General features: G+C 35.3%; 1 protein-coding gene across 2 annotated transcripts in view; it reads left to right on the top strand.

Annotated features, from left to right (window-relative positions):
- CERT1 (ceramide transporter 1) overlaps nucleotides 1–15,440 on the top strand; it is a 128,566-nt gene that overhangs the window by 100,716 nt on the left and 12,410 nt on the right. Inside the window, exons 10-13 of one of the 2 annotated variants that reach the window (XM_082650090.1) lie at nucleotides 58–150; nucleotides 657–734; nucleotides 7,034–7,129; nucleotides 14,719–14,851. In XM_082650090.1, coding sequence (XP_082506216.1) covers nucleotides 58–150; nucleotides 657–734; nucleotides 7,034–7,129; nucleotides 14,719–14,851 — 400 coding nt within the window. The remainder of the gene's footprint in view (nucleotides 1–57; nucleotides 151–656; nucleotides 735–7,033; nucleotides 7,130–14,718; nucleotides 14,852–15,440) is intronic. The other variant, XM_082650089.1, reaches the window with a different exon arrangement.

The raw sequence follows: 15,440 nt of genomic DNA, 5'->3' as shown, positions 1-15,440 counted from the left end.
CTTAAGCTGCAAAATACACTTCGAAACCTTCCCATTTAACATTATATGTTTTCTTAGTCACAGAGTGAAAAGGTCAGGTTACATTGGCCTACTTCAATGCCATCTGGAGATGCCTTTTCTTCTGTGGGGACTCATAGATTTGTCCAAAAGGTAAGCTAATGTCACAGTTCACTAAAAGTATATGCTATATTTTTCTTCACTGTTGACGAAACTATCCTGTTATATAAAGTCTTTTTCCTTTTCTTGAATTTAAGTAATGAGATTTTTTGGTATTACATGTTTTCTTCCATATACATCCTCCAGAACTGCTAGAAATCTTCTGAACATAATGTTCTTTCTTTTTTATTTAAGGGGGAAAGAAGGGTGGGGGAATAGGGAGTAGCTTGTCCAAAATAGTTAACCAGAAGCATAGCCAGTGATATTAGATCTCTTTTTCCTTTGGGGTTAAGTGGTATTATTTTGTATTATTGGAAGCACTGCATTCGGTTCTGGAGCATAACACATAATAGGTGCATGAAGTCAGCACTTGCTGCTGAGCTTGTTTCATATAGTGCTTTGTTCTCTCTTTCTTTATCTTGTGTTTGGAAGTTGGTACTGAATGCTCTGTTGTGCCTTTGTTCTGATTACTTGGTTTTTTCTTTGTCTGTCTCTGGTAGCCCTATAGTCGCTCTTCCTCCATGTCTTCCATTGATCTAGTCAGTGCCTCTGACGATGTTCACAGATTCAGCTCCCAGGTACTGTATGAATGTATAGAGTGGACTTGAGACTTTCTGTGCTATATTTCAGCCTGCTTTCCCAGTTCCTAGAAATCTTTTGGTTAGGCCACTTGTTTTGGTTTTGAATTTTAAATAGTAACATCAAGCATTAAAGAAAGCCTTCCTTATCTGCTAAATAGTTCCTCTGTCAGGCTTGCATGTGCCCTTTGTATCCTCTATTGTGAATAACTTGGAATTTCGCCATATAGGAGATACTCCTGAAAGATTTCAAATTGAATTGAAACGAATAGAAGGTACCTGGTTTTTAACTATCCTGTGATATCTGTTTCTTCAGACAGGATTCAGCAACTTTTGTGGACATGGTCTATAGGATATGTTATAGCATTAAAGCAGGTTTCAAGCCTTACTTCTAACCTAATTTAAAATATTTCATAATATTTTCAACAGGGAAATAATTTTTTAAATAAAATTTGTCTCATTACCATTATACTAAGCTTCATTGAACAGGTTGCGTTTTGCTTTGGCAAATTATCCCTGGAAATGAGTATTCCAGTCCATATGATAAATCTATGGAAATTGATTTTAAATTATTTAGTATCAGCACGGGTTAGGAATTTAGGACAGGAAGCTGGATGCTTGCAGTCTCTGCCCTCATAATAAAATCAAAGTATCAATGGAGGAATATTTTTTTAGCATCAGCATTAGGTTAAAAAATTTTTTTTAATCTTCACATATTTGCCATTCAACTTTGTATTTTTATGGTGTTTGCATTTTATTGGATTGCAATATGTCATAGTATGTTAAGAACCTGAGCTCTGTAGTCAAAATGACCAAGTTTAAATCCGGTTTCCTGCATGATGTTTGACAACTTTTCTAACTCCTCTGTGCTTTGCTTCTGTCATCTAGCTAGGAATGTGATAGAGCTAGAACCTAGCATGTAGTAAGTGCTCAGTAAGTGAGCTTTTATCATTATAATATTATTTCTTTGAGCTAATCAAACTTATCTACATTATTTTTTCTCTATCAGAGTGTTCCAATAAAAAATTTTTAAGTCAGTTTAAAACAGGCATACAAATAAAATTTACATTAGTTTTCAACTATGTAATAAATAAGAAAATTAAGTTTAAGACTTAAATTTTTTTCTGACTTTTGTAGCTTTTTTTTTCCTTGAACATTTTTGGGAAAGAGATGCATCAGTTCCTCATCAGAAATTACCCTTAGCCAGATTTATTACAATATTTCTTACCTATTGCTCATTCATTTATGTATGCTTTTAAAATAGTGACATACTCACTAAATCATTGACCAAACTAGATTATACTGGGAGACTTTGGTTTATTCTTAATTAAGCTCCACCTTGCATTAAAATAATAAATTAACAGACTAACTAAAAGACATCAGTACTGGTCACCATTTTCCCTTAAAATATAGAAATATATAGGCTATAAATTTTTTAAAATGTAATGAGAGCAAGAAAAGAATTTGAGCCGCTGATAGGTGCCTAAGAATTAGGGCTTCAGAACCCAGACCTGGTCCTTAGCTATAGAGATATATAAAACAGCTGAAAGCCTTTGAATACAGGTGAACTATCACTGAGAAGCAGGTGTCCACATTTTTATAAGACTGTCAAATTGTAGCTTCTTTACCTAATTTTTTGTGTAACTTTTGTGTATAAGTTGAGAAAAATCTTTCTAGTATTTTTTTTCTAATGTATGATGTTTGTTATTGATCCGATTCTTTTTTTAAACTTTTGATTATTCTACTGTTTTATATTCCAGAAGAGGAAATGAAGGAAAACAGCATTGAGGTCTTCAAGTATTTATTTTCCTTGCTAAAGTATTTGTTGTCATTAGCAGACTTGGGCTCTGGCAGTTAACTATTGATTAATTTGGCTTTGCTATCTACTTATAAGTCTTGGCTCATGACTGTTTTGTTCTTGTTGAAATAATGGTCATAGTCCTGCTTGAGTAAGATACTTAAATGTAGAACTGAGAGATTCCCTGAAAATAACTTCAAATAAAATATGTGACTCTACTAGGAAATTAGTAGCAACACGTGAATCTGTATCTGTCTGATGGACAGATGTTGGAAATGAAGTAGCTCTCGATGAAAGTGTATAGAAATTAGGAAGGACTTAGATTTATAAATGGATCTTCTTGACCACATTTATTTCTATAACAGTTACCACCTAAAGATGTCACCTCAAAAATCAGAGGGAAATTAAAAGCATCCTTAGTTGGGGGAAAGAAAAAAAGAAAATCAAAGGGTGGGTAGTACATCTTGGGTTAATATATGATGAGCATCACCATTACAAAAACAATTCTGGGTAAAGCTTTTTCCCACTTTTGTGCATAGTAACATCATTGTTGTGGTAATTATTTATTTTACCCCTCCCTTTTTTATTGTATCAGTATAAGTAATAGAATGCTAATTTAGCTGAACTAGAAAGTAGAGTAAATAAAATTACTAGATCACTATTAATATTCCTATGCATATCCTTTTTCCACATATATGTAAATTAAATAAAATCAGTCACATATTGATTACACACACCTTAGTACTTGTTTTTTTCTACCAAAGTGGGTAATTCTATATATACTGTTTTGTAACTAGCTGTTTTGTTTTTTTAAAGCACAAATATAATTAGGCCCATGTTCCCATCAGTAAATATAGGTCTAGATCTCCTTGTCTGTTGTATGGATATGAATACTAGATTTACCTACTCACCTAATATTGAACATTTAGTTTATTTTCAGTTAGTCTCTGTTATTTAATAAATAGTGCTACATGGGCATCCTTGTATATACAGCATCCTTGTATGTACATCTTTGTACACTTATCCAATTTTTCCCTTAGAATATATTTATAGAAGTAGAATTTTTAGGACAAAGGCCATGCACACACCCAAGTTTTTTATTCTTATTGCCAAACTGTTCATTAGAAAAGTTGAACCAGCTACACTCCCAGGTCAGTTTTCTTTTGCTATACGGACACTGAATATTATTATTCAGTTAATATTTGCCAATCTGATAGAATAAAAGTGTTATTTTTCTTCTCGGCTAATTGCATTTTTCAGTGAATTGGCTATTCATGTCCTTGACCATTTTTCTTTTGGGTTAACAGTACACTGTTAATTTGTTGTTAATAAATTATTGTATCCAACAGATCCCTTTATGACTCTGTAACAATAAGCATAGTTGTATTCCTTTCATATGGGTAAGAAAAAGAGATCCAAGCTCTGTTTGAGCCCTTCTGAGACTTTTGCTCAATACAATTTTGTTGTACCATCAAAGGACAATTTTCTATTAAAGTTTCTATATTAATAATATTAGAAAGATCCAATTAGATCTAGCCTCCTAAAATGGCATACTGAGTGATTCAAATGTGAAGTGAAAGAAAAGGTAAGAATTGGAGTGCCATCACCTCTATTTCAAATCTGTTTTGTCTTCAGTTTTTTCATAGTTCATTTGGTATGAAGATGCTGTATGTAAGGTGCAAAAAAATCAAGGGCATGATTCCTGAAATTATGCTTAGTGTAAAATTCAGCCTTTTTTTTTTAAGCCTTGTTTTTTTAAGTGATAGATGTTTCTAGTAACATTTTCTAGTAATCAAATTTTGAACCTGATAAGGTAGAAAATTTGGCATATGTTTATTCTTGTCATCCAATTAATGGTCCCTAGTTTCCCACTTATTTTTGATGTAGAGTCGTAACTGAAAACAGTAAATGGAGCATCTTTAGATTTATATCTGAAATGTGAGTGTGGTCACATGTGCCCACGTCATTGCCCCTATAGAAACATTGGCTACTGCATATTTTAACATAAAATTCGTAATAGTGAAATTTTACCAGTATCATCTTTCTTTTTAACCTTAATGTTATTACCTCGGGGAATATACCATAATGGATAAAGATTCCTTGATGAAGGCTTTGCAGACATGGTTAGTACAGTAATTGGGTACTTCGATAGTTTCATTAATTTCCTAGGAGCACAGTACTGAATACATCTTGTTTGTTTCTCTGTTGGACTTTTTCAAGCCCTCTTAAGGAAATAAATGAGGACAAAAGACTGAAAACTTTTCCATAGATGCAGTGGTAACTATTCTTTCATCTATCTAGAAAGACAATGTTGAATGCATTTACTGTACATTGTTTCAAACTTAAGTTACCTTCTATCAATTTGTATTTGTGGAATCTGGTTTCTATTTGCAATGAAGCATAAATCAAAAACACCTCGTTTTTCAAACATTTGAAATAACTAATTTAGGAATAATCTCCTAAACAGAAACACAATTACCTGCAATATTTTTCAACAAAAGAGCTAAATGGCACTAAAGTTTTTTTACACAGAACTCTCTTTGTTTTTTAGCAGAATAAAATCCTTAACATTCTTCTTTCACAAGTAATCCATTTAAAATAGGGCCTATTTGGGGGAAACATTTCTTTCTGCCTCTAATCTCATAATAAATATGGGTGTTCTTAACTCCCAGTGTCGTACCTAAAAGTACATACGTATTCAGATCTGAAGATTTTTTAAGATCTTGGGATCTAAACATCATAAAAAAACTTTTCCCAATCATGATGTGACACAGACAAATGAATCAAGCCAGTGCTACTGTTGAGGCTTTATTTATGCATACTAACTGGGACTTTCTTTGTTCTTCGTCTTTTGGTAATAAAATATGTTTTGTATGTATTATTTGTAACTTGGAGTCCTACATTAGTCATCCTTACCCTCTCAAAGCAGATTTCAAAATTCTAGAGGCACAAAGGTTTTTTCCAGTCAGCCTCTGAAGTTATGTTTTCTAATTAAGGCTTTATAAAATTATAGAGGTACTAGTAGTCATGTTTTAAAATTTCTTTCAAGTCTATAACCCAGCACCATTCACATTAAAGGTTATGAGTAAAGAAATAATATATTATGTAATGTTTATTTAGTACAAAACTAGATTGTAGAATTTCCTCATAATCATTTTTATCAAAAACTTTTCTGGTGATCATTGCCAATTAAAGAGATACTTAAAGCCATAACTACTTTCAGTAACCAAAATTGCATTCTGAAATCCAGAAAACTTGGTTTACACATCACAATAGCATATTGATAACATCCTTTTATGTAGAAAAATTATATCCCCAGGGTGAATAATTTTAAGATCTCTGCCCCCAAAGTATTCATGTATTTATTTCAAAACACATGTAAACCTGGTTCTTACGTTTCCCTGACAAATGCAATAGACTTTATGTAAAATAAGTAATTAAACTTAGGAATAAATCTTAAAATTGAAGTATATAATATGCATATTTTTTAACTCTTTTCTGCCTTCTCTTAATAATATTACTAGGTAAACAAAATTATGAGTAAAAGTTCAGAAAATAGAACTTAGAAACTAAGTGTCTATGCGCAGATGGTAAAGGTGGCAGTTCCTTCAGAGATGATCTTTCTGTCACTTCAGTTCTGTTTAAAAATATGTTTCATAATAGGAAGGTTTCCAAAGAACACTTAAATGAAATCTTACCAATAAATCTGATTGAGGATTCTGGGAGTGTGAACTGTTTGACCTTATTTGCTTATAAAAGATGGGTAGGGGTAATTTGATAGTTAAAAGCAGAGGTTGCAATTTAAATTTAGTAAAAGAAATTTAGTAAGAAATTTAGTTAGAAATTTAGAAAGAATGAACTATTAATAAAAGGTGATAATTTGCAAATCTTTGTGTGTATGATTATTAGCATTGTCCCTAAAAGAGTTTAGACCAATGAAATTGGAATCAAATATGTAGAGGGGTTGGTTATTTTTTAAGTTGGCTTATATTCATGATAAAAGAGGAGCTTATCAGTGAAATAACAAAAATCTTCTTACCTTTTTGTAGAGAAGTCTTGACAAATAACGAGCTTCCTAATATCTCTATATAGTCTTAAATATAGGAACATTGGACTAGGTCATCTCTTTGTGCCCCTTTTACCCTTAATGTTCCATGATTTTATGCTTTAAGACATTATCTCTGTAAGGATGCATTTTATGATGAAGGAATAATTATTTTTTTGGTCACTTGATGCACATTAGGCCAATATGTTATTAGAGTGAAGCACCTTCCTTCCCCGCATTTCTCCTTCCTGTCATTAACCTGGATATGATATCTGGAATGTGGACTAAAACTCTTCAACACTATATAAAACCTACTAACCTTTGTGCATTTGGTTGCTTAGCTTTCTAAGAACATCATTTCTGAACTGAAGTAAACTGAATACCATTCTGTTTTAGAGATTATGACATAGCTATTAATTGGAGGAGGATTCTTATGGCTCTATTTTTCTTTTTAAGGTTGAAGAGATGGTGCAGAACCACATGACTTACTCATTACAGGATGTAGGTGGAGATGCCAATTGGCAGTTGGTTGTAGAAGAAGGAGAAATGAAGGTAATTCCCAGTGTATTGTTGTAGGTTGCTAATTGCAGCCCTGTTGCAATCATACTAATTATTACTACTGATATAAGTAAGATAGCATTTAAAATTTTCTTTTAAATAAATTATTACATGTGATCAAAGAAGCACTAAATATTGAGAAATAAAATGTCCTTTTGCTTCCCTGGTTTAGCTTTTACATAATTTCTTTATGATCATAATATAAATCTGTGCACAGATCATTCTGTTTTACCTAGGCCATGGAGAAAATAGTTTGGGGGTTTCAGTATGAACAGGTCATAATTAGCTGATGTCTCTCTCTTCGGATATTTCTCTCTTTTAATATACTAAATGTTGTGCCCAGGTGTCACTTTTTTCCCTCTTTGGTCTGTACCTCACTTCTTGGTCTTTCTCTCACTGCATCTTTTTTTGATATTTGGACATTGGTTAGCTAATCTTGCTCACATCCCTAAACACAGAAGACAGTAAGCGCAAGGAGCAAGAGATTGAGAGCTGGGTTGAAAAGCAGCAGCAGCAGCATTGAACTTTGGATTACTTCATGCCCAAGGTGCTATGCTAACAATAAAGAGATGTTTAATAAGACTCCCTGCAAGCTGAAACTTTGGTTGGAGAAAGAGGGCATTGACATTTAAAAGATTACTTAGGGCTTCCCTGGTGGCGTAGTGGTTGAGAGTCCGCCTGCCAATGCAGGGGACACGGGTTTGTGCCCCGGTCTGGGAAGATGAGTCCGCCTGCCGATGTAGGGGACACGGGTTCGTGCCCTGGTCCGGGAAGATCCCACATGCCGTGGAGCAGCTGGGCCTGTGAGCCATGGCCGCTGAGCCTGCGTGTCTGAGCCTGTGCTCCGCAACGGGAGAGGCCACAACAGTGAGAGGCCGCATACCGCAAAAAAAAAAAAAAAAAAAAAAAAAAATTAGCTCCGTTGGATAACAGTGAGTGAAAAGTACAGGTGAATAGTGGAGAAAAATTGGAAAAGAAAGAGATCTCTGATTTGAGACAGATTGTTTTACACTGAGGAGCATTTGAACTATGTCTAGAAATGGAAACAAGGTTATGACAAAGGTGAGGTGAGGGCATTTTAGAAAAGAAATATAACATGAGCTAAAACTTCAAAGCAAATTTTGTATTCAGGAGTTTTGTATAGACTTTTGACCAGAATTATTCTAGCAAATGAGATACAATATTAGATGTTGGGATTTCCTCTCCTCCTGAATATGGAAGAAATTAAGAAATAAGATAGAGGAGATAGGCAAATGAGATACCAAAATGTTAGTTATAATTCTAATAAGCTGATTGGAGAGCATGAAGACCAGCTGCCATGAGGTCTTGCTAACATGTTACCCCAGAATTAAACATAGTACTTCTAAAAACTTATTTTATTTATTTATTTTTGTCTGTGTCGGGTCTTAGTTGCAGCATATGGGATCTTTGTTGCAGCATGTGGGATCTTTCATTGCGGTGCGCAGGCTTCTCTCTAGTTGTGGCACACGGGCTCCAGAGCACATGGGCTCTATAGTTGCGGCACGTGGGCTCTCTGGTTGAAGCTTGGGGGCTCAGTAGTTACAGTGCACGGCATGTGGGATCTTAGTTCCCCACCAGGGATCGAACCCATGTCCCCTGCATTGGAAGGTGGATTCTTAACCACTGGACCACCAGGGAAGTCCCCTAAACATAATATTTCTGACATAGCTGGATAGTCCCAGGCCTTCCCCCACAAGAGCAAGCCCCAAAAGCAGACCAGCGTACATCCTGTCCACAGGTGGAGGGGTTGAGCCAGGCCTTCCTAGTCTTCCTTCTGTGCTCACCATTCAGATGTCCCCATTTCCCCCCAAGGAGGAGGAAGTGAAAGGGTGAAGAGAAACCAGGATACTCTAGATGATGGTCTTCCACATGGAATGAGTGGTAGAGAAAAAGTTCTCCTACAACTTTAGAGAGAGAGAAATTGGGACTGGATTATGGGGAGTATAAAATAACCTACTAAACAGAATTTTCTGTTTTCTGTAGCAGTAGGCTAGCCATTGTACACAAAGTAACATTTTTGGAGGACTAGGCTGATAGGGATGAAACTAGAGACCAAGAAAACCACTTCAGAGAGTCAGGTATGAGGTCATGAAAGCTTACCTAAAAAAAGTATCCAGGGCTTCCCTGGTGGCACAGTGTTTAAGAATCCGCCTGCCAATGCAGGAGACACATGTTCGAGCTCTGGTCCAGGAAGATCCCACATGCCCCAGAGCAACTAAGCCCATGCACCACAACTGCTGAGCCCACACTCCACAACAAGAGAAGCCACAACAATGAGAAGCCCACGCACTGCAAAAAAGAGTAGCCCCGTTCGCTGCAGCTAGAGAAAGCCCGCACACAGCAACAAAGACCCAACGCAGCCAAAAATAAAATAAATAAAATAAAAATTTTAAAAAAAAGTATCCAATAGTAGAAAAGTCTACTTTTCTACATCCATCTACTATGGATGTCTTATAGAAGATTAGTAATGAGCTTAATAACTACATGAAATGTGAGGGAAGGAATCAAAAGTCTAGAGTTCCCAGTTTCCATGACTGGGAAAATATCAGTCCCAATAGCATGAATAAGTATGTAAGGAAAGGTACTTTGGAGAGAGAGATTGTAAAAGAAAAATAATGTGAAATGCCTCACAGTGTTTGGCACCATAGGCACTCCATAAATTGAGAGCTGGTTTTCCCTGTGATAGCATGTTTATTCATTTTTCGAAAGAACTTACTACAGAGCTGTCTAAAGTAGCAAACCCTCTATAATTTTGAAGTAATTAATTTTGTTCAGCAGTTTATGTGTACAGTCTCAGTATTTAAAGCAAGATAGACCTTTTAGGTTTGCAGCCTCAGTATTTAAAAGCAAGATATCATTGATTTTTAAGCGATTTTAGCTTTCCATCATTGGTTCAACAAATAATTGAGTGCCTACTGTGTTTCAGATACTGTTTTAGATGGTGGGGATACAACATTGATCAGAGCTGCCTTAAGTCATTGTCCCTAAGGAGATTATGTTCCAACTAGCTTTATTTGGCCTTCTTAGCCATGTTGAATGGTCTTTGAGAATGTTCAGTAAATAATGCCTAATTTAAATTGATATACTTACTCCTTCAACGACTCACAGTAATTTAGTCATTCATCATATATGCATATGTTTCATAGTTGGTGTTTACCTTGGATTTGTAGTTTTAAATATTTTTATGTGGTAATAATTTGAAATTTTAAACTTTTTGGCAGAATATTTATGTTCCATAAGTGTATTTTCATACATAAAATTCTAAAAAGCTGCTAAATGATAAAACATGACTTCAAGTTTGTAGTTTTGGGATTGGATTTTTTTTTTAACATGTTTGGGTTTTTTTGATTGTTTTTTTAACATCTTTATTGAAGTATAATTGCTTTACAATGGTGTGTTAGTTTCTGCTTTATAACAAAGTGAAGCAGCTATACATACACATATATGCCCATATGTCCTCCCTCTTGCATCTCCCTCCCACCCTCCCTATTCCACCCCTCTAGGCGGTCACAAAGGACCAAGCTGATCTCCCTGTGCTATGTGGCTGCTTCCCACTAGCTATCTATTTTACATTTGGTAGTATTTATAAGTCCATGACACTCTCTCACTTCGTCGCAGCTTACCCTTCCCCCTCCCCGTGTCCTCAAGTCCATTCTCTATGTCTGCGTCTTTATTCCTGTTCTGCCCCTAGGTTCTTCAGAACCTTTTTTTTTTTTTTTTAGATTCCATATGTATGTGTTAACATATGGTATTTGTCTTTCTCTTTCTGACTTACTTCACTCTGTATGACAGACTCTAGGTCCATCCACCTCACTACAAATAACTCAATTTCGTTTCTTTTTATGGCTGAGTAATATTCCATTATATGTATATGTGCCACATCTTCTTTATCCATTCATCTGTCAGTGAACAATTAGGTTGCTTCCATGTCCTGGCTATTGTAAATAGAGCTGCAATGAACATTGTGGTACATGACTCTGAATTATGGTTTTCTCGGGGTATATACCCAGTAGTGGGATTGCTGGGTCATATGGTAGTTCTGTCTTTAGTTTTTTAAGGAACCTCCATACTGTTCTCCATAGTGGCTGTATCAATTTACATTCCCACCAGCAGTGTAAGTGGGTTTCCTTCCCTCCACACCCTCTCCAGAATTTATTCTTTGTAGATTTTTTTGATGATGGCCATTCTGACTGGTGTGAGGTGATACCTCATTGTGGTATTGATTTGAATTTCTCTAATGATTAGTGATGTTGAGCATTCTTTCATGTGTTTGTTGGCAATCTGTATATCTTCTTTGGAGAAATGTCTATTTAGTTCTGCCCATTTTTGGATTGTGTTGTTTGTTTTTTTGATATTGAGTTGCATGAGCTGCTTGTAAATTTTGGAGATTAATCCTTTGTCAGTTGCTTCATTTGCAAATATTTTCTCCCATTGTGAGGGTTGTCTTTTCGTCTTCTTTATGGTTTCCTTTGCTGTGCAAAAGCTTTTAAGTTTCATAAGATCACATTTGTTTATTTTTGTTTTTATTCCATGTCTCTAGAAGGTGGGTCAGAAAGGATCTTGCTATGATTTATGTCAGAGAGTGTTCTGCCTATGTTTTCCTCTAAGAGTTTTATAGTGTCTGGCCTTACATTTAGGTCTTTAATCGTTTTTGAGTTTATTTTTGTGTATGGTGTTAGGGAGTGTTCTAATTTCACTTTTCTACATGTAGCTGTCCAGTTTTCCCAGCACCACTTATTGAAGAGGCTGTCTTTTCTCAATTGTGTATTCTTGCCTCCTTTATCAAAAATAAGGTGACCATATGTGCATGGGTTTACCTCTGGGCTTTCTGTCCTGTTCCATTGATCTATATTTCTGTTTTTGTGCCAGTACCATACTGTCTTGATTACTGTAGCTAGGTAGTATAGTCTGAAGTCCAGGAGCCTGATTCCTCCAGCTGCATTTTTCTTTCTCAAGATTGCTTTGGCTCTTTGGGGTCTTTTGTGTTTCCATGCAAATTGTGAAATTTTTTGTTCTAGTTTTGTGAAAAATGCCATTGGTAGCTTGATAGGGATTGCATTGAATCTGTAGTCTTTGGGTAGTATAGTCATTTTCACAATGTTGTTTCTTCCAATCCAAGAACATGGTTTATCTCTCCATCTATTTGTATCATCTTTAATTTCTCCCATCAGTGACATATAGTTTTCTGCATACAGGTCTTTTGTCTCCTTCAGTAGGTTTATTCCTAGGTATTTTTTTCTTTTTGTTGCAGTGGTAAATGGGAGTGTTTCCATAATTTCTCTTTCAGATTTTTCATCATTAGTGGATAGGAATGCAAGAGATTTCTGTGCATTAATTTTGTATCCTGCTACTCTACCAAATTCATTGATTAGCTCCAGTAGTATTCTGGTGGCATCTTCAGGATTCCTCTATGGCTAGTATCATGTCATCTGCAAACAGTGACAGCTTTACTTCTTCTTTTCCGATTTGGATTCCTTTTATTTCTTTTTCTTCTCTGATTGCTGTGGCTAAAACTTCCAAAACTATGTTGAATAATAGTGGTGAGAGTGGGCAACCTTGTCTTGTTCCTGATCTTAGTGGAAATGGTTTCAGTTTTTCACCATTGAGGACGATGTTGGCTGTGGGTTTGTCATATATGGCCTTTATTATGTTGAGGTAAGTTCCCTCTATGCCTACTTTCTGCAGGGTTTTTATTATAAATGGGTGTTGAATTTTGTCAAAAGCCTTTTCTGCATCTATTGAGATGATCATATGGTTTTTCTCCTTCAATTTGTTAATATGGTGTATCACATTGATTGATTTGTGTTTATTGCAGAATCCTTGCATTCCTGGGATAAACCCCACTTGATCATCATGGTGTATGATCCTTTTAATGTGCTGTTGGATTCTGTTTGCTTGTATTTTGTTGAGGATTTTTGCATCTGTATTCATAAGTCATATTGGCCTGTAATTCTCTTTCTTTGTGACATCTTTGTCTGGTTTTGGTATCAGGGTGATGGTGGCCTCGTAGAATGAGTTTGGGAGTGTCCCTCCCTGTGCTGTATTTTGGAAGAGTTTGAGAAGGATAGGTGTTAGCTCTCCTCCAAATGTTTGATAGAATTCGCCTGTGAGCCTTCTGGTCCTGGACTTTTGTTTGTTGGAAGATTTTTAATCACAGTTTCAATTTCAGTGCTTGTGATTGGTCTGTTTATATTTTCTATTTCTTCCTGGTTCAGTCTCTGAAGGTTGTACTTTTCAAAGAATTTGTCCATTTTTTCCAGATTGTCCATTTTATTGGCATATAGTTGCTTGTAGTAATCTCTCACGATCCTTTGTATTTCTGCAGTGTCAGTTGTTACTTCTCCTTTTTCATTTCTAATTCTATTGTTTTGAGTCTTCTCCCTTTTTTTCTTAATGAGTCTGGCTAATGGATTATCAATTTTTTTTATCAATTTTGTTTATCTTCTCAAAGAGCCAGCTTTTAGTTTTATTGATCTTTGCTATTGTTTCCTTCATTTCTTTTTCTTTTATTTCTGATCTGATCTTTATGATTTCTTTCCTTCTGCTAACTTTGGGGGTTTTTTTTTGGTTCTTCTTTCTCTAATTGCTTTAGGTTTAAGGTTAGGTTGTTTATTTGAGATGTTTCTTGTTTCTTCAGGTAGGATTGTATTGCTATACACTTCCCTCTTAGAACTGCTTTTGCTGCATCCCATAGGTTTGGGGTTGTAATGTTTTCATTGTCATTTGTTTCTAGGTATTTTTGATTTCCTCTTTGACTTCTTCAGTGATCTCTTGGTTATTAAGTAGTGTATTGTGTAGCCTCCATGTGTTTGTATTTTTTACAGATTTTTTCCTGTAATTGGTATCTAGTCTCATAGCGTTGTGATCGGAAAAGATACTTGATACGATTTCAATTTTCTTAAATTTACCGGGGCTTGATTTGTGACCCAAGATATGATCTGTCCTAGAGAATGTTCCATGAGCACTTGAGAAGAAAGTGTATTCTGTTGTTTTTGGTTGGAATGTCCTATAAATATCAATTAAGTCCATCTTGTTTAATGTATCATTTAAAGCTTGTGTGTCCTTATTTATTTTCATTTTGGATGATCTTTCCACTGGTGAAAGTGGGCTGTTAAAGTCCCCTACTATGATTGTGTTACTGTCGATTTCCCCTTTTATGGCTGTTAGCATTTGCCTTATGTGTTGAGGTGCTCCTGTGTTGGGTGCATAAATATTTACAACTGTTATATCTTCTTCTTGGATTGATCCCTTGATCATTATGTAGTGTCCTTCTTTGTCTCTTGTAATAGTCTTTATTTTAAAGTCTATTTTGTCTGATATGAGAATTGCTACTCCAGCTTTCTTTTGATTTCCATTTACATGGAATATCTTTTCCCATCCCCTCTCTTTCAGTCTGTATGTGTCCCTAGGTCTGAAGTAGGTCTCTTGTAGACAGCATACATACAGGTCTTGTGTTTCGTATCCATTCAGCCAGTCTGTGTCTTTTGGTTGAAGCATTTAATCCATTTACATTTAAGGTAGTTATCAATATGTATTAACATGTTTTAAAATATATCCTCTAGGTATACAGAAGAGAAGTAGAAGAAAACGGGATTGTTTTGGATCCTTTGAAAGCTACCCACGCAGTTAAAGGTGTTACAGGACATGAGGTCTGCAATTACTTCTGGAATGTTGATGTTCGCAATGATTGGGAAAGTAAGCTGCCATTATTAGTATATTTTGATAAAATTATTAGTTTGAATTTAATACCAAATCTAACCTGGCTTTCTACATCTGATCTATGGTTTACAAAGTCAATATAGAAAATATCTGGAGAATCGTATAGGGAACTGATAATACCTTACATTTAAATAGAGCTTTTCACTGTACAGAATGCTTCTCAGTAAGGTATAGCATTTGATCTATTACCTCAAGAATCCTGTGTGATAGGTAGGTGATAAAGTAAAATTCAGATAGCTCAAGTGACTTGTCATAGATCACAGAACTAATTATTGGAAAAGCCAGGACTGAAATAAAAGGTTTCTGTTGTATCATCTTCTCTTTTCCTAGACTGTTTTGTTTCCATCATAAATTGTAGATGAATCCTGCTGTGGTTTGTTTAGAGTTATTTGATCCCCTCAGGCATCAAATTTCATAAATATGGGTACTTCTGAACAACATGTTTATCAATGGCAGTTTGACACTCTCACAAACATAGTCACCTAAATTAAATAGAACAGCTTATTCAGCTTCAATAAATTAAGGATTATAGGGAGGGGAGGGGTCATAGTGTTAGGGAATAATT

This window comes from Grampus griseus (assembly GCF_964374135.1).
Source record: "Grampus griseus genome assembly, chromosome: 3".
Taxonomy (NCBI): domain Eukaryota; kingdom Metazoa; phylum Chordata; class Mammalia; order Artiodactyla; family Delphinidae; genus Grampus; species Grampus griseus.
Note: the sequence above shows the minus strand (reverse complement) of the source record. Positions and strands in the feature narration are given on the sequence as shown.